This window comes from Cherax quadricarinatus, chromosome 1, assembly GCF_038502225.1.
Source record: "Cherax quadricarinatus isolate ZL_2023a chromosome 1, ASM3850222v1, whole genome shotgun sequence".
In the NCBI taxonomy this organism is placed as follows: domain Eukaryota; kingdom Metazoa; phylum Arthropoda; class Malacostraca; order Decapoda; family Parastacidae; genus Cherax; species Cherax quadricarinatus.
In genome coordinates this window covers 90889146-90914769 of record NC_091292.1, presented here as the reverse complement: position 1 = coordinate 90914769, position 25624 = coordinate 90889146, and the positions used below count along the sequence as shown (strand labels likewise).

Here is a 25624-nt window from a genome sequence, read left to right as displayed (position 1 = left end):
CCTTATTTTGAAATTGTCATATTTTTTAATTTTCGTGAAATTGGTCAAATTGCAAATTTCTGACCATGTTATTGGGTAGTTGAAATCGGTAAATGGGCAGTTTCTTGTACTCAATTGATAGAAAAAATGGAGTTCTGAAGAAATAGCTATGAGTTTGGTTGACTGGAATAATGGAATTAGCCGAAAATAGGGCTCAAAGTGGGCGAAATCGCCGATTTGTAAATATCGCCGAGGTCGCTAACTTCGCGAGAGCGTAATTCCGTCAGTTTTCCATCAAATTTCGTTTTTTTTGTGTCTTTACAATTGGGAAAAGATTCTCTATCATTTCATAAGAAAAAATAATTTTTTTTTTAAATTTTGCGACGCCAAGAAACACCTCAGGATTGGGGGTTGCGACAGTCAAGGGGTTAAAGTGTGGGCCTTAACCCTTAAGTTGTCCAAACGTAGATCTACGTTTTTTCAACATTTGAAAGTATGTAAAAAAAACGTATTTCTTCTTTTTGTTTTTTTACATTTGAAAACGTGTAAAAAAACTTTGATCTACGTTTTTTTTTTTTGTTATATTTGAAAATATGTAAAAAAATGTAGATCTACTTTTGGAGCACTACGCATGTGAACATAGATCTGTTTGGACAGTTTAAGGGTTAAAGATAAAAAATTTAAATTCTTGTTTCAGGTACCACATTTGCTATTTGCAGGTAATACAGCACTTTAAGTAAATTCAGAAAAGCTGAATGAAAGTAAAGAAGGGAATACAAAAGAAGGACAGCTGAAAGTGAATACTGAGAAAGAACAAGGAGAGGAGATTAGATGAAGGTAATACTACATTTTGTTAACACATCACCTATCTCTTCCCATGGCAGAGCAAGCCCAAAGGAGGGAAGTCCATTTACTATCACTCTTTCAGAGTACAGTGGACCCCCGCTTTACGATCAGCTCCCAATGCGACCAATTATGTAAGTGTATTTATGTAAGTGTGTTTGTACGTGTATGTTTGGGGGTCTGAAATGGACTAATCTAATTCACAATATTCCTTATGGGAACAAATTCGTTCAGTAATGGCACCTGAACATACTTCTGGAATGAAATAATATCGTAAGGCGGGGATCCACTGTACATGCACTGTGCTTCCCACCTCCAGAATTGAAGTTCAGCAATAATAAATATATGAAACAAAAAATCAGAGGTTAAACTAGAAGTATGAAAGAAATAAATGTACAATATGGTTCTTTACCTAACTATAGATATTTGAGAGTCAATGCAAAAAAAGAAAATTCAGAACAGTATAGAATATCAAAGTACTGTACAGTGGTACCATTTCTTTGTATAGGTGTTGCAAAAAGGAGGTTAGAGCAGTGAAAATGTCTTGGCCACAATCAATATGGTGTAAGTGGTGATATGAAATGCATAATTAAACTAACATAAGAGGGGCTCTTGGGTACTTTTAGTTATGAAGAAATGGTGAGTAAAAATTAAGATGGTGTATAAATCTTGGGTGAAAGGGGGATATAGGTTATATCTGGTTAAGGACTGGAATGAGGGTGCAAATGAGGTACACATGTACTCAGAGATAGAGGCTTGAGCAACCAGCATGTTACATCAGAATGACTGGAGGTAAATAGTCTCAGGGATTTAGCATGATGCTGGACTGTGATAATGGTAATACTTTATATTGTATATGAAAGTGCTGGTTTCTTTTTCTGTCTCATAAACACGCTAGATAACAGGGATATCTTGCTACTCCTACTTACACTTTGGTCACACTTCACAGACACGCACATGCATATATATATACATACATCTACGTTTTTCTCCTTTTTCTAAATAGCTCTTGTTCCTCTTTATTTCTTCTATTGTCCATGGGGAAGTGGAAAAGAATCTTTCCTCCGTAAGCCATGCGTGTCGTATGAGGCGACTAAAATGCCGGGAGCAATGGGCTAGTAACCCCTTCTCCTGTAGACATTTACTAAAAATGAGAAGAAGAAAAACTTTATAAAACTGGGATGCTTAAATGTGCGTGGATGTAGTGCAGATGACAAGAAACAGATGATTGCTGATGTTATGAATGAAAAGAAGTTGGATGTCCTGGCCCTAAGCGAAACAAAGCTGAAGGGGGAAGGGGAGTTTCGGTGGGGGGAAATAAATGGGATTAAATCTGGAGTATCTGAGAGAGTTAGAGCAAAGGAAGGGGTAGCAGTAATGTTGAGTGATCAGTTATGGAAGGAGAAAAGAGAATATGAATGTGTAAATTCAAGAATTATGTGGATTAAAGTAAAGGTTGGATGCGAGAAGTGGGTCATAATAAGCGTGTATGCACCTGGAGAAGAGAGGAATGTAGAAGAGAAAGAGAGATTTTGGGAGATGTTAAGTGAATGTATAGGAGCCTTTGAACCAAGTGAGAGAGTAATTGTGGTAGGGGACCTGAATGCTAAAGTAGGAGAAACTTTTAGAGAGGGTGTGGTAGGTAAGTTTGGGGTGCCAGGTGTAAATGATAATGGGAGCCCTTTGATTGAACTTTGTATAGAAAGGGGTTTAGTTATAGGTAATACATATTTTAAGAAAAAGAGGATAAATAAGTATACAAGATATGATGTAGGGCGAAATGACAGTAGTTTGTTGGATTATGTATTGGTAGATAAAAGACTGTTGAGTAGACTTCAGGATGTACATGTTTACAGAGGGGCCACAGATACATCAGATCACTTTCTAGTTGTAGCTACACTGAGAGTAAAAGGTAGATGGGATACAAGGAGAATAGAAGCATCAGGGAAGAGAGAGGTGAAGGTTTATAAACTAAAAGAGGAGGCAGCTATTGGAGGATAGATGGGCTAATGAGAGCATAGGCAATGGGGTCGAAGAGGTATGGGGTAGGTTTAAAAATGTAGTGTTAGAGTGTTCAGCAGAAGTTTGTGGTTACAGGAAAGTGGGTGCGGGAGGGAAGAGGAGCGATTGGTGGAATGATGATGTAAAGAGAGTAGTAAGGGAGAAAAAGTTAGCATATGAGAAGTTTTTACAAAGTAGAAGTGATGCAAGGAGGGAAGAGTATATGGAGAAAAAGAGAGAGGTTAAGAGAGTGGTGAAGCAATGTAAAAAGAGAGCAAATGAGAGAGTGGGTGAGATGTTATCAACAAATTTTGTTGAAAATAAGAAAAAGTTTTGGAGTGAGATTAACAAGTTAAGAAAGCCTAGAGAACAAATGGATTTGTCAGTTAAAAATAGGAGAGGAGAGTTATTAAATGGAGAGTTAGAGGTATTGGGAAGATGGAGGGAATATTTTGAGGAATTGTTAAATGTTGACGAAGACAGGGAAGCTGTGATTTCGTGTATAGGACAAGGAGGAATAACATCTTGTAGGAGTGAGGAAGAGCCAGTTGTGAGTGTGGGGGAAGTTCGTGAGGCAGTAGGTAAAATGAAAGGGGGTAAGGCAGCCGGGATTGATGGGATAAAGATAGAAATGTTAAAAGCAGGTGGGGATATAGTTTTGGAGTGGTTGGTGCAATTATTTAATAAATGTATGGAAGAGGGTAAGGTACCTAGGGATTGGCAGAGAGCATGCATAGTTCCTTTGTATAAAGGCAAAGGGGATAAAAGAGAGTGCAAAAATTATAGGGGGATAAGTCTGCTGAGTATACCTGGTAAAGTGTATGGTAGAGTTATTATTGAAAGAATTAAGAGCAAGACGGAGAATAGGATAGCAGATGAACAAGGAGGCTTTAGGAAAGGTAGGGGGTGTGTGGACCAGGTGTTTACAGTGAAACATATAAGTGAACAGTATTTAGATAAGGCTAAAGAGGTCTTTGTGGCATTTATGGATTTGGAAAAGGCGTATGACAGGGTGGATAGGGGGCAATGTGGCAGATGTTGCAAGTGTATGGTGTAGGAGGTAGGTTACTGAAAGCAGTGAAGAGTTTTTACGAGGATAGTGAGGCTCAAGTTAGAGTATGTAGGAAAGAGGGAAATTATTTCCCAGTAAAAGTAGGCCTTAGACAAGGATGTGTGATGTCACCGTGGTTGTTTAATATATTTATAGATGGGGTTGTAAGAGAAGTAAATGCGAGGGTCTTGGCAAGAGGTGTGGAGTTAAAAGATAAAGAATCACACACAAAGTGGGAGTTGTCACAGTTGCTCTTTGCTGATGACACTGTGCTCTTGGGAGATTCTGAAGAGAAGTTGCAGAGATTGGTGGATGAATTTGGTAGGGTGTGCAAAAGAAGAAAATTAAAGGTGAATACAGGAAAGAGTAAGGTTATGAGGATAACAAAAAGATTAGGTGATGAAAGATTGAATATCAGATTGGAGGGAGAGAGTATGGAGGAGGTGAATGTATTCAGATATTTGGGAGTGGACGTGTCAGCGGATGGGTCTATGAAAGATGAGGTGAATCATAGAATTGATGAGGGGAAAAGAGTGAGTGGTGCACTTAGGAGTCTGTGGAGACAAAGAACTTTGTCCTTGGAGGCAAAGAGGGGAATGTATGAGAGTATAGTTTTACCAACACTCTTATATGGGTGTGAAGCATGGGTGATGAATGTTGCAGCGAGGAGAAGGCTGGAGGCAGTGGAGATGTCATGTCTGGGGGCAATGTGTGGTGTGAATATAATGCAGAGAATTCGTAGTTTGGAAGTTAGGAGGAGGTGCGGGATTACCAAAACTGTTGTCCAGAGGGCTGAGGAAGGGTTGTTGAGGTGGTTCGGACATGTGGAGAGAATGGAGCGAAACAGAATGACTTCAAGAGTGTATCAGTCTGTAGTGGAAGGAAGGCGGGGTAGGGGTCGGCCTAGGAAAGGTTGGAGAGAGGGGGTAAAGGAGGTTTTGAGTGCGAGGGGCTTGGACTTCCAGCAGGCATGCGTGAGCGTGTTTGATAGGAGTGAATGGAGACAAATGGTTTTTAATACTTGACGTGCTGTTGGAGTGTGAGCAAAGTAACATTTATGAAGGGGTTCAGGGAAACCGGCAGGCCGGACTTGAGTCCTGGAGATGGGAAGTACAGTGCCTGCACTCTGAAGGAGGGGTGTTAATGTTGCAGTTTAAAAACTGTAGTGTAAAGCACCCTTCTGGCAAGACAGTGATGGAGTGAATGATGGTGAAAGTTTTTCTTTTTCGGGCCACCCTGCCTTGGTGGGAATCGGCCAGTGTGATAATAAAATATAAAATATGAAAGTGTAACATTCAGGGGAAATTAGCCTACACTTTGAATTTTGCATGGAAATGCCGAGGTTCACCGGATCAAGAGTGGACTAGGTTGTCTGTCTCTTTTTTAAAATGCAGCTAATAATGAGCAACAATAAATTTGTTTTCTGGTTTAGCTTGCCCTCCCATGGAAGGACATATGTATTTATAACAATCTATAAAAGAATCAAAACGACAGAAGTAATGAAAAGTAACATTAAGCAAATGTGTTGTAAAATGTTGTAAAATGTACTTACACTAAACAAAATTAATGAAACATTTTACCTACAGATAAACAGTAGGGCCCCGCTTTTCGGCGTTCCGCTAATACGGCGATCTCAAATTATGATCAAAACTTTCTATATGGCATGTGGTCTTTCAAATAAGATGCCTGCCACCCAGTTTGTTTACATTCTCCATGAGCACATTTCTCTATTATGTAATAATAATCACTCTTGGGCACATTAAATGTCAAATTTTACGTCAATATAGACATTTTCATTAATCCATCTATGATGTTTTCTTCAAAATTATATAAGAAACATGTTACATAGCATATAAACATGCTAAACTGTTTATATGCTATGTAAGTGTATTTATGTAAGTGTGTTTGTACGTGTATGTTTGGGGGTCTGAAATGGACTAATCTAATTCACAATATTCCTTATGGGAACAAATTCGTTCAGTAATGGCACCTGAACATACTTCTGGAATGAAATAATATCGTAAGGCGGGGATCCACTGTACATGCACTGTGCTTCCCACCTCCAGAATTGAAGTTCAGCAATAATAAATATATGAAACAAAAAATCAGAGGTTAAACTAGAAGTATGAAAGAAATAAATGTACAATATGGTTCTTTACCTAACTATAGATATTTGAGAGTCAATGCAAAAAAAGAAAATTCAGAACAGTATAGAATATCAAAGTACTGTACAGTGGTACCATTTCTTTGTATAGGTGTTGCAAAAAGGAGGTTAGAGCAGTGAAAATGTCTTGGCCACAATCAATATGGTGTAAGTGGTGATATGAAATGCATAATTAAACTAACATAAGAGGGGCTCTTGGGTACTTTTAGTTATGAAGAAATGGTGAGTAAAAATTAAGATGGTGTATAAATCTTGGGTGAAAGGGGGATATAGGTTATATCTGGTTAAGGACTGGAATGAGGGTGCAAATGAGGTACACATGTACTCAGAGATAGAGGCTTGAGCAACCAGCATGTTACATCAGAATGACTGGAGGTAAATAGTCTCAGGGATTTAGCATGATGCTGGACTGTGATAATGGTAATACTTTATATTGTATATGAAAGTGCTGGTTTCTTTTTCTGTCTCATAAACACGCTAGATAACAGGGATATCTTGCTACTCCTACTTACACTTTGGTCACACTTCACAGACACGCACATGCATATATATATACATACATCTACGTTTTTCTCCTTTTTCTAAATAGCTCTTGTTCCTCTTTATTTCTTCTATTGTCCATGGGGAAGTGGAAAAGAATCTTTCCTCCGTAAGCCATGCGTGTCGTATGAGGCGACTAAAATGCCGGGAGCAATGGGCTAGTAACCCCTTCTCCTGTAGACATTTACTAAAAATGAGAAGAAGAAAAACTTTATAAAACTGGGATGCTTAAATGTGCGTGGATGTAGTGCGGATGACAAGAAACAGATGATTGCTGATGTTATGAATGAAAAGAAGTTGGATGTCCTGGCCCTAAGCGAAACAAAGCTGAAGGGGGAAGGGGAGTTTCGGTGGGGGGAAATAAATGGGATTAAATCTGGAGTATCTGAGAGAGTTAGAGCAAAGGAAGGGGTAGCAGTAATGTTGAGTGATCAGTTATGGAAGGAGAAAAGAGAATATGAATGTGTAAATTCAAGAATTATGTGGATTAAAGTAAAGGTTGGATGCGAGAAGTGGGTCATAATAAGCGTGTATGCACCTGGAGAAGAGAGGAATGTAGAAGAGAAAGAGAGATTTTGGGAGATGTTAAGTGAATGTATAGGAGCCTTTGAACCAAGTGAGAGAGTAATTGTGGTAGGGGACCTGAATGCTAAAGTAGGAGAAACTTTTAGAGAGGGTGTGGTAGGTAAGTTTGGGGTGCCAGGTGTAAATGATAATGGGAGCCCTTTGATTGAACTTTGTATAGAAAGGGGTTTAGTTATAGGTAATACATATTTTAAGAAAAAGAGGATAAATAAGTATACAAGATATGATGTAGGGCGAAATGACAGTAGTTTGTTGGATTGTGTATTGGTAGATAAAAGACTGTTGAGTAGACTTCAGGATGTACATGTTTACAGAGGGGCCACAGATACATCAGATCACTTTCTAGTTGTAGCTACACTGAGAGTAAAAGGTAGATGGGATACAAGGAGAATAGAAGCATCAGGGAAGAGAGAGGTGAAGGTTTATAAACTAAAAGAGGAGGCAGCTATTGGAGGATAGATGGGCTAATGAGAGCATAGGCAATGGGGTCGAAGAGGTATGGGGTAGGTTTAAAAATGTAGTGTTAGAGTGTTCAGCAGAAGTTTGTGGTTACAGGAAAGTGGGTGCGGGAGGGAAGAGGAGCGATTGGTGGAATGATGATGTAAAGAGAGTAGTAAGGGAGAAAAAGTTAGCATATGAGAAGTTTTTACAAAGTAGAAGTGATGCAAGGAGGGAAGAGTATATGGAGAAAAAGAGAGAGGTTAAGAGAGTGGTGAAGCAATGTAAAAAGAGAGCAAATGAGAGAGTGGGTGAGATGTTATCAACAAATTTTGTTGAAAATAAGAAAAAGTTTTGGAGTGAGATTAACAAGTTAAGAAAGCCTAGAGAACAAATGGATTTGTCAGTTAAAAATAGGAGAGGAGAGTTATTAAATGGAGAGTTAGAGGTATTGGGAAGATGGAGGGAATATTTTGAGGAATTGTTAAATGTTGACGAAGACAGGGAAGCTGTGATTTCGTGTATAGGACAAGGAGGAATAACATCTTGTAGGAGTGAGGAAGAGCCAGTTGTGAGTGTGGGGGAAGTTCGTGAGGCAGTAGGTAAAATGAAAGGGGGTAAGGCAGCCGGGATTGATGGGATAAAGATAGAAATGTTAAAAGCAGGTGGGGATATAGTTTTGGAGTGGTTGGTGCAATTATTTAATAAATGTATGGAAGAGGGTAAGGTACCTAGGGATTGGCAGAGAGCATGCATAGTTCCTTTGTATAAAGGCAAAGGGGATAAAAGCGAGTGCAAAAATTATAGGGGGATAAGTCTGCTGAGTATACCTGGTAAAGTGTATGGTAGAGTTATTATTGAAAGAATTAAGAGCAAGACGGAGAATAGGATAGCAGATGAACAAGGAGGCTTTAGGAAAGGTAGGGGGTGTGTGGACCAGGTGTTTACAGTGAAACATATAAGTGAACAGTATTTAGATAAGGCTAAAGAGGTCTTTGTGGCATTTATGGATTTGGAAAAGGCGTATGACAGGGTGGATAGGGGGCAATGTGGCAGATGTTGCAAGTGTATGGTGTAGGAGGTAGGTTACTGAAAGCAGTGAAGAGTTTTTACGAGGATAGTGAGGCTCAAGTTAGAGTATGTAGGAAAGAGGGAAATTATTTCCCAGTAAAAGTAGGCCTTAGACAAGGATGTGTGATGTCACCGTGGTTGTTTAATATATTTATAGATGGGGTTGTAAGAGAAGTAAATGCGAGGGTCTTGGCAAGAGGTGTGGAGTTAAAAGATAAAGAATCTCACACAAAGTGGGAGTTGTCACAGTTGCTCTTTGCTGATGACACTGTGCTCTTGGGAGATTCTGAAGAGAAGTTGCAGAGATTGGTGGATGAATTTGGTAGGGTGTGCAAAAGAAGAAAATTAAAGGTGAATACAGGAAAGAGTAAGGTTATGAGGATAACAAAAAGATTAGGTGATGAAAGATTGAATATCAGATTGGAGGGAGAGAGTATGGAGGAGGTGAATGTATTCAGATATTTGGGAGTGGACGTGTCAGCGGATGGGTCTATGAAAGATGAGGTGAATCATAGAATTGATGAGGGGAAAAGAGTGAGTGGTGCACTTAGGAGTCTGTGGAGAGAAAGAACTTTGTCCTTGGAGGCAAAGAGGGGAATGTATGAGAGTATAGTTTTACCAACACTCTTATATGGGTGTGAAGCATGGGTGATGAATGTTGCAGCGAGGAGAAGGCTGGAGGCAGTGGAGATGTCATGTCTGAGGGCAATGTGTGGTGTGAATATAATGCAGAGAATTCGTAGTTTGGAAGTTAGGAGGAGGTGCGGGATTACCAAAACTGTTGTCCAGAGGGCTGAGGAAGGGTTGTTGAGGTGGTTCGGACATGTGGAGAGAATGGAGCGAAACAGAATGACTTCAAGAGTGTATCAGTCTGTAGTGGAAGGAAGGCGGGGTAGGGGTCGGCCTAGGAAAGGTTGGAGAGAGGGGGTAAAGGAGGTTTTGAGTGCGAGGGGCTTGGACTTCCAGCAGGCATGCGTGAGCGTGTTTGATAGGAGTGAATGGAGACAAATGGTTTTTAATACTTGACGTGCTGTTGGAGTGTGAGCAAAGTAACATTTATGAAGGGGTTCAGGGAAACCGGCAGGCCGGACTTGAGTCCTGGAGATGGGAAGTACAGTGCCTGCACTCTGAAGGAGGGGTGTTAATGTTGCAGTTTAAAAACTGTAGTGTAAAGCACCCTTCTGGCAAGACAGTGATGGAGTGAATGATGGTGAAAGTTTTTCTTTTTCGGGCCACCCTGCCTTGGTGGGAATCGGCCAGTGTGATAATAAAATATAAAATATGAAAGTGTAACATTCAGGGGAAATTAGCCTACACTTTGAATTTTGCATGGAAATGCCGAGGTTCACCGGATCAAGAGTGGACTAGGTTGTCTGTCTCTTTTTTAAAATGCAGCTAATAATGAGCAACAATAAATTTGTTTTCTGGTTTAGCTTGCCCTCCCATGGAAGGACATATGTATTTATAACAATCTATAAAAGAATCAAAACGACAGAAGTAATGAAAAGTAACATTAAGCAAATGTGTTGTAAAATGTTGTAAAATGTACTTACACTAAACAAAATTAATGAAACATTTTACCTACAGATAAACAGTAGGGCCCCGCTTTTCGGCGTTCCGCTAATATGGCGATCTCAAATTATGATCAAAACTTTCTATATGGCATGTGGTCTTTCAAATAAGATGCCTGCCACCCAGTTTGTTTACATTCTCCATGAGCACATTTCTCTATTATGTAATAATAATCACTCTTGGGCACATTAAATGTCAAATTTTACGTCAATATAGACATTTTCATTAATCCATCTATGATGTTTTCTTCAAAATTATATAAGAAACATGTTACATAGCATATAAACATGCTAAACTGTTTATATGCTATGGAGGTGTGGTTGCCAGGTGGAGGGAAAACATTACGTAATACTAATAATAATCACTCTTGGGCACATCACATGTCTTATTTTACGTTAATATAGACATTTTCGTTAATCCATCTATTATATTTTCTTCAAAATTATATAAGAAACACATTACATAACACATAAACATTTTATGTTTATATACTAAGGAGGTGTGGTAGCCGGGCGGAGGGAAAACATTACGTCACTCCCCTTAATACATAAAGCCTTTGTTTTCAATTCTCGGTTTGAATTATTCATTACTTCTCCATTTGTTTAAGATGGCATCTTAAGGTAGTTGATAGAAACGATTAAACTCAGTGAACATGGTATGTCGATGCTAATAATATGGCTCTGGGCCACATTAAATATTGTGTAGCTATGTAGGTAGGTGTAGGTATGTAGCCCAGGTGGACTTCATACCTGCATTATTATTACAACTGATAATTATATGTATGTGTACCTGTACCTAAGTAAACTTACACACTGTGTTGGCATGCAGGTACACATTAAAATCACTAAGAGTGTCTTATTAGTCTTGAAGATGCCATATTACTAATGATAATAATAATAACACAATAATAATCACTCTAAGGAGCATTAAATATCATAAAAACGTTAATACGTATAGACATTTTGCAGTAGCCAAGCGACTTGTAGGACTTGTGGTAGCCAGGCAACTTGTAGGACTTGTGGTAGGCAGGCAACTTGTAGGACTTGTGGTAGGCAGGCAACTTGTAGGACTTGTGGTAGGAAGGCAACTTGTAGGACTTGTGGTAGCCAGGCAACTTGTAGGACTTGTGGTAGGCAGGCAACTTGTAGGACTTGTGGTAGGCAGGCAACTTGTAGGACTTGTGGTAGGCAGGCAACTTGTAGGACTTGTGGTAGGAAGGCAACTTGTAGGACTTGTGGTAGCCAGGCAACTTGTAGGACTTGTGGTAGGCAGGCAACTTGTAGGACTTGTGGTAGCCAGGCAACTTGTAGGACTTGTGGTAGCCAGGTAACTTTTAGGGCTTGTGGTAGCCAGGCAACTTGTAGTCCAACATCAGAGTAAATGTGTCACTATAATATTACTGGGGGTAACTAGAAAATTATTCCTTTCATATGCCTTCACTCAGGGTGCTATTTCTTCTAAAAATGGTGTTACATGAGAATGGGAGTGTTTCTCTTTATTTATTCTACTGTATCAACATGGAGACAATTTGTACACAATGTAAAGTGACGAAAACCAGACGCGTTCATCTGGTTTGTTTACATTATGTGTGGGTGGGGTTGGGAGGGCTGCCCTTCCTGGCTACCCATACTTCCCAACTTAACTTCATACAAATAAAACTAACCTCTCACCCTACATTATGACTACAAATATTTTAAGGTAATTAATGAGTGTCTCAAGAAATCGTAATGACACGATTGCAAACAAACCATACCCGGCCGGGGGTATGGTTTAATGAGTGTACTATATATGCATTTTATCACTCTAGGGAGCTTAATGTCATAGTAGGTATAAGTGGCCAGGCAGGATGCCATACCTCCCACACGACTTTCTACAAATAAATACTTGTCACCTCTCACCCTACATTAAGACCACTAAGACTACAAATATTTTAAGGTAAGTAATACGTGTACTGTATATGTATTTTATCGCTCTAGGGAGCTTTAAGCATTGTTGTATAATATGTGTGGGTGGGGTGGCCAGGAGGGCTACCACACCTGACTTCTTAGAGTAAATACTATTCACCTTTTGTCCTACATTAAGACTACAAATATTTTGAGGTAAATAATGAGTGTATTGTGTGTGTATTTTACGTTTTAATGCCTAGTTCTATTGTTAACTTAAAATATGTTAGTGTAAACTTGCTATCTGGCATTTATATGCATTTATAAATGGAAAAAATGGAGTTCTGCTTTCCGGTGAAGTCTGCTTTCCAGCAGTAGCCTGGAACCTAATCTGCCAAATAAGTGGGGCCCTACTGTATGTATAAAACTTAACTTCCTATGAATTGGTTATGAGTATCTGCATCTTCTGATTTCATATATCTACATGCACATAGTAAAAATTATTATTATACAAGAAGCCAGGTGAATAAAGTTCAGACTTGGGAAAAAATTGAAGCAATGTAAAAAATGGATATAATAAAAAATCATAACTCTATTTACTATTCAAATGGCCTGATATTTAGCTATAACATACATAATGCTGTACTTTACAATAATACTATGATTTCCCAAAATCCTTTCTGTATATGTAATTTTATATTTACAAATTTTTAAAGCTATTTCTTGAAAAACTTATTTCCAATTTATTCACCTAAGTGATGAAAATACTGAAATCAGGCTCTTTTTTTCTTCCACTTAGATTTTATTCTGCCTAAAAAAATTTAACTAAAATGGTGTACAGCTCACATTTATGGAGCCTACAGATATGTAGTGTTGTCATTCTAATTCTTTTTTAACTTTCAGCATATGTGTTTGGATTTCAGAATTTTTTAGATTTTGGAATATAATGAGATAGCGTGGGGATGGAACCCAATTCTAAACATGAAATCCATTTATATTTCATATACAGCTTATACATATAGCCTGAAGGTAGTTTTATGCTTTGGTGGCCTGGTAGCTAAAGCTCTCGCTTCACGCAGTGAGGGTCTGAGTTCGATTCCCATCCAGAGTAGAAACATTGGGCGTGTTTCTTTACACCTGTTGTCTATGTTCACCCATCAGTAAATGGGTTCCTGGGTGTTAGTCGGCTGGTGTGGGTCGCATCCTGGGACACTGACCTAATTTGCCCAAAATGCTCTGCATAACAAGGGGCTTTCAATATAGTAGTACAGTATGTCATTGATGTCAGCTAGGCCTGTATGTATACCTTGTACATGTACTTGTAGTAAATATATTATTATTTTTTTTTCTAACAAGTCAGCCGTCTTCCACCGAGGCAGGGTGACCCAAAAAGAAAGAAAATCCCCAAAAAGAAAATACTTTCATCATCATTCAACACTTTCACCTCACTCACACACAATCAATATTTTTGCAGAGGTGCTCAGAATACAACAGTTTAGAAGAACGTAGTATATACTGTACGTATAAAGATACACAACATATCCCTCCAAACTGCCAATATCCCAAACCCCTCCTTTAAAGTGCAGGCACTGTACTTCCCATTTCCAGGACTCAAGTCTGGCTATATACAATAACCGGTCTCCCTGAATCCCTTCACTAAATATTACCCTGCTCACACTCCAACAGCTCGTCAGGTCCCAAATACCATTTGTCTCCATTCACTCCTATCTAACATGCTCATGCACGCTTGCTGGAAGTCCAAGCCCCTCGCCCACAAAACCTCCTTTACCTGCATCAGCTGTTAAAAAAAACAACAATGAACAAAAGCAGCCTTTCAGTCTTCAACTACAAAGCTGTGCTTGGCTTAAAAGGCTACTGTACACTGTTTTTTTTTTCTTATCACTGTTACCTATAGGGGTATCTGTAGGCCTTTTTGACATTTTCCTCAATATCTTCCCACCACAAAGCAGAGAATAAACACAAAACACAAAGTAATCCAAGTGAGTAATGCACAAAAGTCTGGTGACAACAGCTGATAACAAACGGACTCTAACAAAGCATCAATGCTCCACCCAGGGTATGTGAGGTCATGTGTTGCAACTGTCTGGGTACACAATGCCTAGGCACCTCTCCAGAGCAGACTGAAAATTTCTATTTGTAACGTTATGTTGGTCCTTGAAAAAAGTTTCGGATTTTGCAGCTTTTCAAATTCTGGAATTTCAGATAAGGAATATTCAACCAGCATTTTATTTTTTAAAGTGCTGGCCATCTCCCACCGAGGCCAGGTGACCCAAAAAAGAAACCCTTTCACCATCATTCATACTATCACTGTCTTGCCCGAGTAGTGCAGATACAACAGTTTAGATGTCACACTGAACAGCAAATATTCCAAATCCCACCTTTAGAGTGCAGGCATTGTACTTCCCACCTTCAGGACTCAAGTCTGGCTAACCAGTTTCCCTGAATCCTTTCACAAATTAACACTCCAACAGCTTGTCAAGTAGCAAAAACCATTTGTCTTCACTCAATCGTGCCTGCTGTATGTCAAGGCCCCTTGCATACAAAACCTCCTTTACCCACCTCATGCCATCCCTTCCTAGGACAACCCTACCCCACCTTCCCTCTACTACAGATTTATACACCCTCAAAGTCATCCCATTTTGCTCCATCCTCTCTAAATGATCAAATCACCTCAGCTACCCCTCCTCAGGAGTATAACTGTATTAAAAAAATCACAGTACTATACCTTTTTTTCAAAGTCCATGTGTATTTTTCCATGTTGATTATACTGCAGACAGCCAACACTTTCAAATGTACCTGCTCCTCTCTTGCTAAGGTCATTGACGAAGAACTCTATTTCAAACTGACTTGGATTTGTTGCACTGAAAATTGAATACGAGATATGGCAAGTTATATTCATGCATCCCCATCCTGAGTTTTTTTTTCAGAAAATTATGTACTGTATGAAAAATTCATACATCTGTTTAAATTACAGTGGAACTTGGTACTCGAACTTAATTCATTCCAGAAGGCTGTTCAAGTGCCAATCTGTTCAAATACCGAACGAATTTTTCCCAACCAATTTTCTTTTTGGTTGTCTGTTATCACTAATCTTAGTAGGTCCCATGGAAACTTATTTATACAATATAAAAAAGAAAAAAAATGTAAAGAAATATGAAATTGTTTACATCGAAGTTCTGGCAGGTTGTGTTTGTTTGGTCGAGTGCCGAGCAAACAGTTGGCTACCGAGCAATTTTTTTTACCGAACAAAGCGTTCGAATACCAAATTGTTTGAGTAGGGAGCTGTTCAAGTACCAAGGTTCCACTGTATGTTAACCCTTTGGGGGTTTCGGACGTACTAGTATGGCTTACGACCCAGGGTTTTTGACGTACTAGTACGCCTAAATTCTAGCGCCCACAAATCTAGTGGGAGAAAGCTGGTAGGCCTCCATATGAAAGAATGGGTCTATGTGGTCAGTGTGCATGGTATAAAAAGAATCCTGCAGCACACAGTGCATAATGAGAAAAAAAAAAACTTCGACCGCTTTTTGGAATAAAACAGCAACTTTGCACTGTATTTTCGTATGGTATTTATTGTTGTATTCTAGTTTTCTTGGTCTCATTTTATAGAATAGAAGGCATATCACAGAAATTGAGATGATTTTGACTGGTTTTACAATGAAAAGTACCTTGAAATTGAGCTCAAATTAGCAGAAATGTTTGATTTTTACCAAAGTTCAAAAGTAAACAAATCATGCCAAGCGTCCAATACACGTCAACTGGTGAGTCTAATATTCTTTTGCAAGTGTGCCAATATGATTCATACCATTTTTTACACTAATGCAGTAGTCTGCATAACAGTAAATCTTCTATTTTTTGTGAGAATAAAAATTCAAAGTGGAAAGCAAAAGAATGTAAGAGGGGCCTTGAGACGTGACTAATGAACAGAGGAAATGTCATTTTAGTGTCAGGAATGTATTTCTTGTTTGTTCTGGACCCTATTCGGAAATTGGCATCTTTTGAAATTTTTGTGAAATTGGCAAAATTGCTAAATTCTGACCACTGTATTGGATAGTTGAAATTGGTAAATGGGTGGTTTCTTCCACTCATTCAATGGAAAAAATGGAGTTCTAGTGAAATATTCATGTTTTTTGTCGACTAGTACAGCGGAACTGGCCGAAAATGGGGCTCAAAGTGGGCAAAATCGCTGATCCGTAAACATCGCTGAGACCGCTAACTTCACGAGAGCATAATTCCATAAGTTTTCCATCAAATTTCATATTTTTGGTGTCATTATGATCGGGAAAAGATTCTCTATCTTTTCATAAGAAAAAATTTTTTTTTTTTTTTTTAAATTTGGCCGACCCTGAGAACGTGTCTCGGAGAGGGCCTGTCGACACTCAAAGGGTTAAAGAATAATAAAAACAATTAAGTCATGATTCAAAAGGACAAACAAATAAACTAAATTACATTAGAAAAGTACAGTAGATCCTTGGTACTCGAACTTAATTAATTTCAGAAAGCTGTTCGAGTGCCAATCTGTTCAAGTACAGAACAAATTTTTCCCAACCAATTTTCTTTTTGGTTGGCTGTTATCACTAATCTTCATAGGCCCTATGGTAACTTATTTATACAATATAAAAAAAAAACACTCAAAAATGTGAAGAAACACGAAATAATTTACAGTAAAGTTCTGGCAGGTCGTGTTTGTTTGGTCGAGTGCCAAGCAAACAGTCGACTACCGAGCGATTCTTTAATGAACAAAGCGTTCTAATACCGAAATGTTCAAGTAGGGAGCAATTTAATCACCGAGGTTCCACTGTAATGTATGTGTACTGGAATTATAATAAACAAAATTTAACTGAAAAAGCATAGTAAAAAAAAAAAAATCCAGAAATACAACTACCATTAAATAATGTAATCTATGGGAAAATAGGTTTCATTTTAAAATTTTGCCTATGAACAACTATTCTATGAAACATCTCTGTTGTTGAGTGAGGGATTATTGTACTAAAAACCCTTTATCTCAACAGTACTTCACTGGACTGCTAGGTATTTATATTAGAAATACAGTAATAAAAAAATTACACTAGTCAACAAAATTTAACTTTTTGTCCAGTTCAGAAAAGAAATTGGTTACTTTAACCCCTTGACTGTCGCAACCCCAAATCCTGAGGGGTCTCCTGGTGTTGCAAAATTTCCGAAAAAAAATTATTTTTTTCTTATGAAATGATAGAGAATCTTTTCCCAATTGTAATGATGCTAAAAGAACAAAATTTGATGGAAAACCGATGTAATTACGCTCTCGCGAAGTTAGTGACCTCGGCGATATTTACGAATCAGCGATTTCGCCCACTTTGAGCCCTATTTTCGGCTAATTCCATTGTTCCAGTCGACCAAACTCATAGCTATTTCTTTAGAACTCCATTTTTTTCTATCGACTGAGTACAAGAAACTGCCCATTTACCAATTTCAACTACCCAATAACATGGTCAGAAATTTGCAATTTTGCCAATTTCATGAAAATTAAAAAATATGACAATTTCAAAATAGGGTCCAGAATGAACAATGCAGACATTCCTGGCTCTAAAATAACATTTTCTTTGTTCATCAGTCATGTCTCCAGGCCCCTCTGATATTACTCATGCTTTCTATTTTGAATTTTATAATCAAACAAAAAATAGAAGATTTACTGTTATACAGACTACTGCAATATTGTAATAATTGTATAAATAATGTTAACCCATTCATGACTGCATATTAGAATGGCTAGTTGGACATTTATTGGAAAATGACATCATTTGTTTACTTTTGAACATCACAAAAATCAAACATTTCCCCTACTTTGAGCTCCATTTCAAGGTTCTTTTCATAGTAAAATCAATCAAAATCACCTCTATTTCTATAATATGTTTTCCATTCTATCAAATGAGACCAAGAAAATGAGAATACAACCATAAATACTATACAAAAATAGACCACAAAGTAGGCATTTTAATTAAAAAAAATACGGTCAGAGTTTTTTTTTCTCATTATGAACTGCTTGCTGCAGGATTTTTTTATATGGTGCAGAATGACCACACAGACCCATTCTCTCACATGTGGGCCTACCAGCTTTCTCCTGCTCGATTTGAAGCCGCTAGAATTTATGAGTATATACATGTCAAACACGGTGGCTCGTAAGACGTATATATACGACCGAAACAGTCAAAGGGTTAAACTGTCCAAACACAGATCTACGTTAGCTCACGTAGCACTCCGAACGTAAATCTATGTTCGATTTTACATGCTTTCTCATGTGAAAAAATGTAGATCTACATTCGAAGCTCTACGTGAGCAAACGTAGATCTACGTTTGGACAGTTTAAGGGTTCAAGTACAGTCAAACCTCAGTTTTTGTATGCCCTAGTTAGTATGTAAAACTATAGTTACTCTCTATAAAATGTATTTTTAGTTAATATTTCTGGGTGCCTCGAATGGATTAAATGGATTTACATTATTTATGGGAAATATTAACAAAAAATACATTTTATAGAGAATAACTATAGCTTTACATACAAACTAGGGCATATGAAAACCGAGGTTTGACTGTATACAAAGTTTATAAAATTTAAAAATACTGTATGTACTGAATTTTTAAATAATTACCAGAATATTTATTACTGGAAATATCGGTAATTTAGTTCACTGTAAAGGGTAATATGTATTGCATTAAATTCAACATGAACTTAAAAGGTGCCTGACCATGCGTATTTACTGTAAATCTTAATTCACGAAATTTGTGTTAATATAACTTTAAAAATCCTTTCTTAGAAACAAATTTTGTTTGACTAATTTAGCCTAAACAATTTAAAACTTTCATGCTCTAGAAAAACTTAAAAATACTCCCATATTACATACCCAAGACGCACTCCACCTGGAAAATCAGCTTTTACTCGAGCTCCTAGAGGGATGGCGCGAACCTCCGTCACTTGTACAGGCCTTGGAAACTGTACTAAATCCAACTGCACTTTCTGGTAAAAAAAATAGTACAGTATTGTATACTTTGCCTTTTGTATATACCAGTGTTATTCACTAATTTTTGCAAGAGAGCCACTTCAGTTAAACACATTGACTGAGAGAGCCGCAGCTACTGCAAGTTAGCATAACTCAACTAAATTAAGTAGTACTGAGCTGCTAGTGCAATACAATAAATGAGAAAAATTAGACATGGTAATATTAGCCTGCATATCTTGTTATTAATAGCAAAACAAAGACCAAACTTACTTAATGCTCCTTTTCTACTGGTCGGGTCTGGGATGGCTGTTCATCACTATTGCATTTTTGTTTAACCACAAATCGATCCATCATAACGGACACTACTTGACTGCACTTTGGTTTCAAGTAAAACTAGCCCATCGCAGCTAGCTTCCACAAGCAGCAACAGTTAACTCGTTACTTTCATATATGTTGCCGCAGTCTCAAATATCTGATGCCTATTTTCAAACACAAATCTCCAAGAGTAACGAAATACGTCCAGTCTCCCCCGAAAGCTTGAACTCAACTGATTCAGCGAGACCACCGACGCCTAGAGCTAGACGTGTCCCTGATCAGTTTCCCGTAGTGGACACATATGATTTCTGTACGACTAGGGCAGGGATGTTAGAATGTTATCTCTTATTATGACTTCGTCTTCCATCTCACCTCATGAAAATATGTATCTTACCTGAAAAATTATTTTCCTATATATTTTTTTTTTATTAATTAATTTATATATTTTTCGAGAGCCGTGAATTGAGTCATCGCGAGCCGCCAGCGGCTTGCGAGCCGCACAATGAATACCACTGGTATATACCATACTGTGCATACAATATATGGAAGGTCATCATGCTGACTAACTTTTTTGACAGCGTCATATTTACCAATGATGTGAACAATGCACAGACTGCATGTAAAAAACTAACTTATTTTTAGCATCCTTGAAAGGTCTTTTTTAGAAAAAGAAATTTCAGTCTTTGAAGTAATTATTTTTTTTTTATTATCACACTGGCCGATTCCCACCAAGGCAGGGTGGCCCGAAAAAGAAAAACTTTCACCATCATTCACTCCATCACTGTCTTGCCAGAAGGGTGCTTTACACTACAGTTTTTAAACTGCAACATTAACACCCCTCCTTCAGAGTGCAGGCACTGTACTTCCCATCTCCAGGACTCAAGTCCGGCCTGCCGGTTTCCCTGAACCCCTTCATAAATGTTACTTTGCTCACACTCCAACAGCACGTCAAGTATTAAAAACCATTTGTCTCCATTCACTCCTATCAAACATGCTCACGCATGCCTGCTGGAAGTCCAAGCCCCTCGCACACAAAACCTCCTTTACCCCCTCTCTCCAACCTTTCCTAGGCCAACCCCTACCCCGCCTTCCTTCCACTACAGACTGATACACTCTTGAAGTCATTCTGTTTCGCTCCATTCTCTCTACATGTCCGAACCACCTCAACAACCCTTCCTCAGTAATTACCCTTATAAATCAATGTCCACATCAATTCAAACGAATTCTATTCCTGGAATGAAGGAGATACATATATCATAATTTACATATGGAATGCACTGGAGGGAATGAATCTTAATTTACACATTGAGATTAATCCTTACAAAAATACAAGGCATGGAAGACAGTGCAAAATCCCCCCAATGAAAAATGGAGGTGCAGTAAGCATATACTCTACCAGATAAATCAGTAAGCATTAAAGCATAAGGATAATAACTAATAGATCCCTGACTAACTTTTAGAGGGACCTTGACAGTTAAGGTGTGATATCTACATTGAACGTCCAACAACGTGCAATGTCCAATGACCAATATTAGGTTTCTTTGTCATGGACAATCATTAATGTTGTACAAATATTGAAAACAAAACCTAACATAATAAAGCCCAACCTAACGCAACTTTACCTTACTCTGCTAGTGCTAGATATGGAACTGGACAATTAGTGATCCAAACTACAGAGATGAACACTTACCTCCAAACTACGGAGATGAACACTTGCCTCTAAACTATGGAGATGAACACTTACCTCCAAACTACAGAGATGAACACTTACCAAGGCTGAGAGACCAAATTGGAAGCGCATCTGTCTGGTGCTCAGCAGATGGAGGTTCGAGCCTCCACCACACCCTGCACTGAATGGCCCACATGGGTTTAGCGCTTAACATGACTTATTTTATTGTGAAACTTACTTCTTCAGGGCTGAGAGACTGATCACTTTGTATCTCCAGTATTGAAGGCACTTCCACATTGTGACTGAAGAAGCCTGCTGAATAGGCAAAGCATCTCAGCAATAAAGATCCCCAACTGCTGTACATGTGCCTTGTTTTATCCACAGTGAATCTGTTTATATTCCATTCATATTTTTTTACATTATTCATTTTTATTTACATTGTATTTGTGTTTGTGTACATTCGCTGTGATTGGTCAGGAGCCTCAGTACTGTACTAACATTGATTGGCCCTGATGAAATGCAAGTTCCAAGATAAACATACCATACATAATGTTATCTATGCCCTGACACAAATTTTTATTTCTTTTCATGTGCAAATTATTTTGGGAAATAATACATTTATACTGAGACACACAGCATGACAGGGGGCAATCAACAGTTAGAATTATTATTATTTATCTCCTTCCTGAGTTTGTAAGATTCACTGACAGCTTAGGATAAGATTTTGGATTTTTAACCCAGAGGGTTAGCCACCCAGCATAACCCAATAGTCAGTGCATCATCAGAGACTATCTTATTTCCACTGGGGCCCTTTAATTTTGCCCCCCCCCCCCCCGATTACAACTTACAACAGTCGACTAATACCCAGGTATCTACTTACTGCTGGGAGAATGGGGGCAGCAGGCATAAGGAAATATGTCCACCTGTACTGGGGATTGAACCACAGACACTCAGTACATGAGCCGAATGTGCTATGAACCAAGCCACTGGCAGCTTATGCTGCACAAAGGCCTGCTTCATGATGTATGAAGAAGAGATACTGCCCAGACCAGGGAGATGAAAGAAAAGGGGACAGGAGTCACTTAACAAATAGAAACAGAAACAAGACGTTCCCTAGTAGGCCAGGTGAACCCCCCTTGCCAAGCCCCAGCAGAAATAGCCGCAGAGCAGAAAAATGGAGCTGATAAATGGTGGCCCTTCTGTAAGGCACCTAGCAGGCAGGATAGGACGATGACAAGTGTACCAGAGTGAATGGGGGAAATTTGCCACTGATACTCAGGTGAGAGCAAGATGCCCACACTCGACCAAGATTGGCACAGTTCAGGTTAGTATTAACGCTGCCTGCTGGCCTATCTAAATAAAGACGAATTGAATGTAAATGCATGCAACTGAATGTATGCAAATGCGCGCCAGTCCTATATTTACCACATACGAATTAAGGTAAGGTTACGCATTTTTTTTTTTAGACTGAATTAGGTTTTTTTTTTTTTTGTGCAACATAAAGCAACGCTCATGACCAAATACACCAAATACTGGACATCTTTAGAAATAAATTTTGGCCAAACTCACATAAAGGTTGGATCTCCGTAATTATGAATATTTTTTTGCATTTTAAAAAGAAAATAATGAGCGACTTCTCAAAAAGACCGGATCCTCACATTAGCCAACGTTGGAAAGCGTACACAGTACCAATATAACCTTAATATCTATATTAATAATGTAATTACAGGAGTAAGATCATGTTCGTGTGGTAATAACATGCTTATTTAACACTTACATCGCTGACTTCATGTGAAAATGTGTCAAAAAAGAGTAACTCGTACATCCTCAACGACCATTCCTCGTTCCTTGTCTGTAAACAAACTGTGAACAACAACACAGGAGTTGTGACTATGAGAACACTCCCAGGCAAACACTGTCATGAAAACTCCAAGCATATACCGTCAGACAAACACTGCCAAGCAAACAACGCTAGGCAAACACTTGTCATACAAACACCACCAGGCAAACCTGAGAACAGCATTCCGACATCTTAAGAAGGAGTCATTCAGGTCCTTATACACTGTGTACATTAGGCCTATATTGGAGTATGCAGCGCCAGTTTGGAACCCTCACCCAGCCAAGCATGTAAGGGAACTAGAAAAAGAGCAAAGGTTTGCAACAGGACTAGTCCCTGAGCTAAGGGGTATGTCCTACGAGGACAGGTTAAGGGCAAACAACCTGACAACACGGGAAGACAGGAGAGATAGGGGAGGATATGATAATGACATGAAATACTGAGAGGAATAGACAAGGTGGACAGAGACAGGATGTTCCAGAGATGGGACCCAGCAACAAGGGGGTCACAGTTGGAAGTTGAAGACTCAGATGAACCACAGGGATGTCAGATTTAGATTTTGCCACCGAAGCGGCTGGTTTATTGTGCACGGTAGCGAAGGAGCATATGGGTACACAAAAGGCCTAGGAACTAGGCCCCATAAGGGTTAACAGGTGTAAGATAAGATAAGATAGGATTTCGTTCGGATTTTTAACCCCGGAGGGTTAGCCACCCAGGATAACCCAAGAAAGTCGGTGCGTCATCGAGGACTGTCTAACTTATTTCCATTGGGGTCCTTAATCTTGTCCCCCAGGATGCGACCCACACCAGTCGACTAACACCCAGGTACCTATTTGCTGCTAGGTGAACAGGACAACAGGTGTAAGGAAACGTGTCGAAATGTTTCCACCCGCCGGGAATCGAACCCGGGCTCTCCGTGTGTGAAGCGGGAGCTTTAGCCACCAGGCCACCGGGCCACCCCACCAGGCCACCGGGCCACCGGGCCACCAGGCCACCGTAGATATGGGTTTATATCTACATATCCCCAGTTCACTTATCTGTTACAAGCAAATTTAGGAAACTTGCATACTATATCTGGTACCTTATTTTCATTAATAAGATATCTTGACATATCACATAGGTTATTATACTGTCTCTGTATTCCTCAATAAGTGGACAATTAAGCGCATAGTATTCAAGACAGTGACCATATGCCTGATCACATAATTTACATTTTTTTTTATTTTATTTAAAATACAATACATAGCTTAACATAAAAAACCCTTAAACTAGGGTTGATACACATTGAATATAAACACATTTTGATACACAATCTCTCAGAACGTACAATAGCAAATAACAAACACAATATTAACAAACACAAGAGGTTACACAAATATACTAGAAAATATCGCTTGTGACAAAACATAACATTAAGAAAGATGGGCAATCTTAACCCTATGTCAAAGACCTGGGAGTGATTATGTCGGAGGATCTCACCTTCAAGGACCATAACATTGTATCAATCGCATCTGCTAGAAAAATGACAGGATGGATAATGAGAACCTTCAAAACTAGGGAGGCCAAGCCCATGATGACACTCTTCAGGTCACTTGTTCTATCTAGGCTGGAATATTGCTGCACTCTAACAGCACCTTTCAAGGCAGGTGAAATTGCCGACCTAGAAAATGTACAGAGAACTTTCACGGCGCGCATAACGGAGATAAAACACCTCAATTACTGGGAGCGCTTGAGGTTTCTAAACCTGTATTCCCTGGAATGCAGGAGGGAGAGATACATGATTATATACACCTGGAAAATCCTAGAGGGACTAGTACCGAACTTGCACACGAAAATCACTCACTACGAAAGCAAAAGACTTGGCAGACGATGCACCATCCCCCCAATGAAAAGCAGGGGTGTCACTAGCACGTTAAGAGACCATACAATAAGTGTCAGGGGCCCGAGACTGTTCAACTGCCTCCCAGCACACATAAGGGGGATTACCAACAGACCCCTGGCAGTCTTCAAGCTGGCACTGGACAAGCACCTGGAGAGTTTACCTGGAGAGAGTTTCGGGGGTCAATGCCCCTGCGGCCCGGTCTGTGACCAGGCCTCCTGGTGGATCAGCGCCTGATCAACCAGGCTGTTGCTGCTGGCTGCACGCAAACCAACGTACGAGCCACAGCCCGGCTGATCAGGAACTGACTTTAGGTGCTTGTCCAGTGCCAGCTTGAAGACTGCCAGGGGTCTGTTGGTAATCCCCCTTATGTGTGCTGGGAGGCAGTTGAACAGTCTCGGGCCCCTGACACTTATTGTATGGTCTCTTAACGTGCTAGTGACACCCCTACTTTTCATTGGGGGGATGGTGCATCGTCTGCCAAGTCTTTTGCTTTCGTAGTGAGTGATTTTCGTGTGCAAGTTCGGTACTAGTCCCTCTAGGATTTTCCAGGTGTATATAATCATGTATCTCTCCCTCCTGCGTTCCAGGGAATACAGGTTTAGAAACCTCAAGCGCTCCCAGTAATTGAGGTGTTTTATCTCCGTTATGCGCGCCGTGAAAGTTCTCTGTACATTTTCTAGGTCGGCAATTTCACCTGCCTTGAAAGGTGCTGTTAGAGTGCAGCAATATTCCAGCCTAGATAGAACAAGTGACCTGAAGAGTGTCATCATGGGCTTGGCCTCCCTAGTTTTGAAGGTTC

At 39.2% G+C, this 25624-nt stretch overlaps 1 protein-coding gene across 4 annotated transcripts in view; it reads right to left on the bottom strand.

Annotated features, from left to right (window-relative positions):
• Positions 1-23152, bottom strand: part of vir (VIR_N domain-containing protein) — a 195245-nt gene extending 172093 nt beyond the window's left edge. For 3 of the 4 annotated variants that reach the window (XM_070083912.1, XM_070083931.1, XM_070083916.1), the window contains exons 1-3: positions 22884-23033; positions 19027-19139; positions 14874-15009 (exon numbers count right to left, since the gene is read on the bottom strand). In XM_070083912.1, the coding sequence (XP_069940013.1) occupies positions 14874-15009; positions 19027-19139; positions 22884-22931 (297 nt within the window). In that variant the 5' untranslated portion in view covers positions 22932-23033. Of the gene's footprint in view, positions 1-14873; positions 15010-19026; positions 19140-22883; positions 23034-23116 lie in introns of those variants that run through there. The other variant, XM_070083923.1, reaches the window with a different exon arrangement.
• Between the last annotated feature and the right edge of the window lie 2472 nt (positions 23153-25624).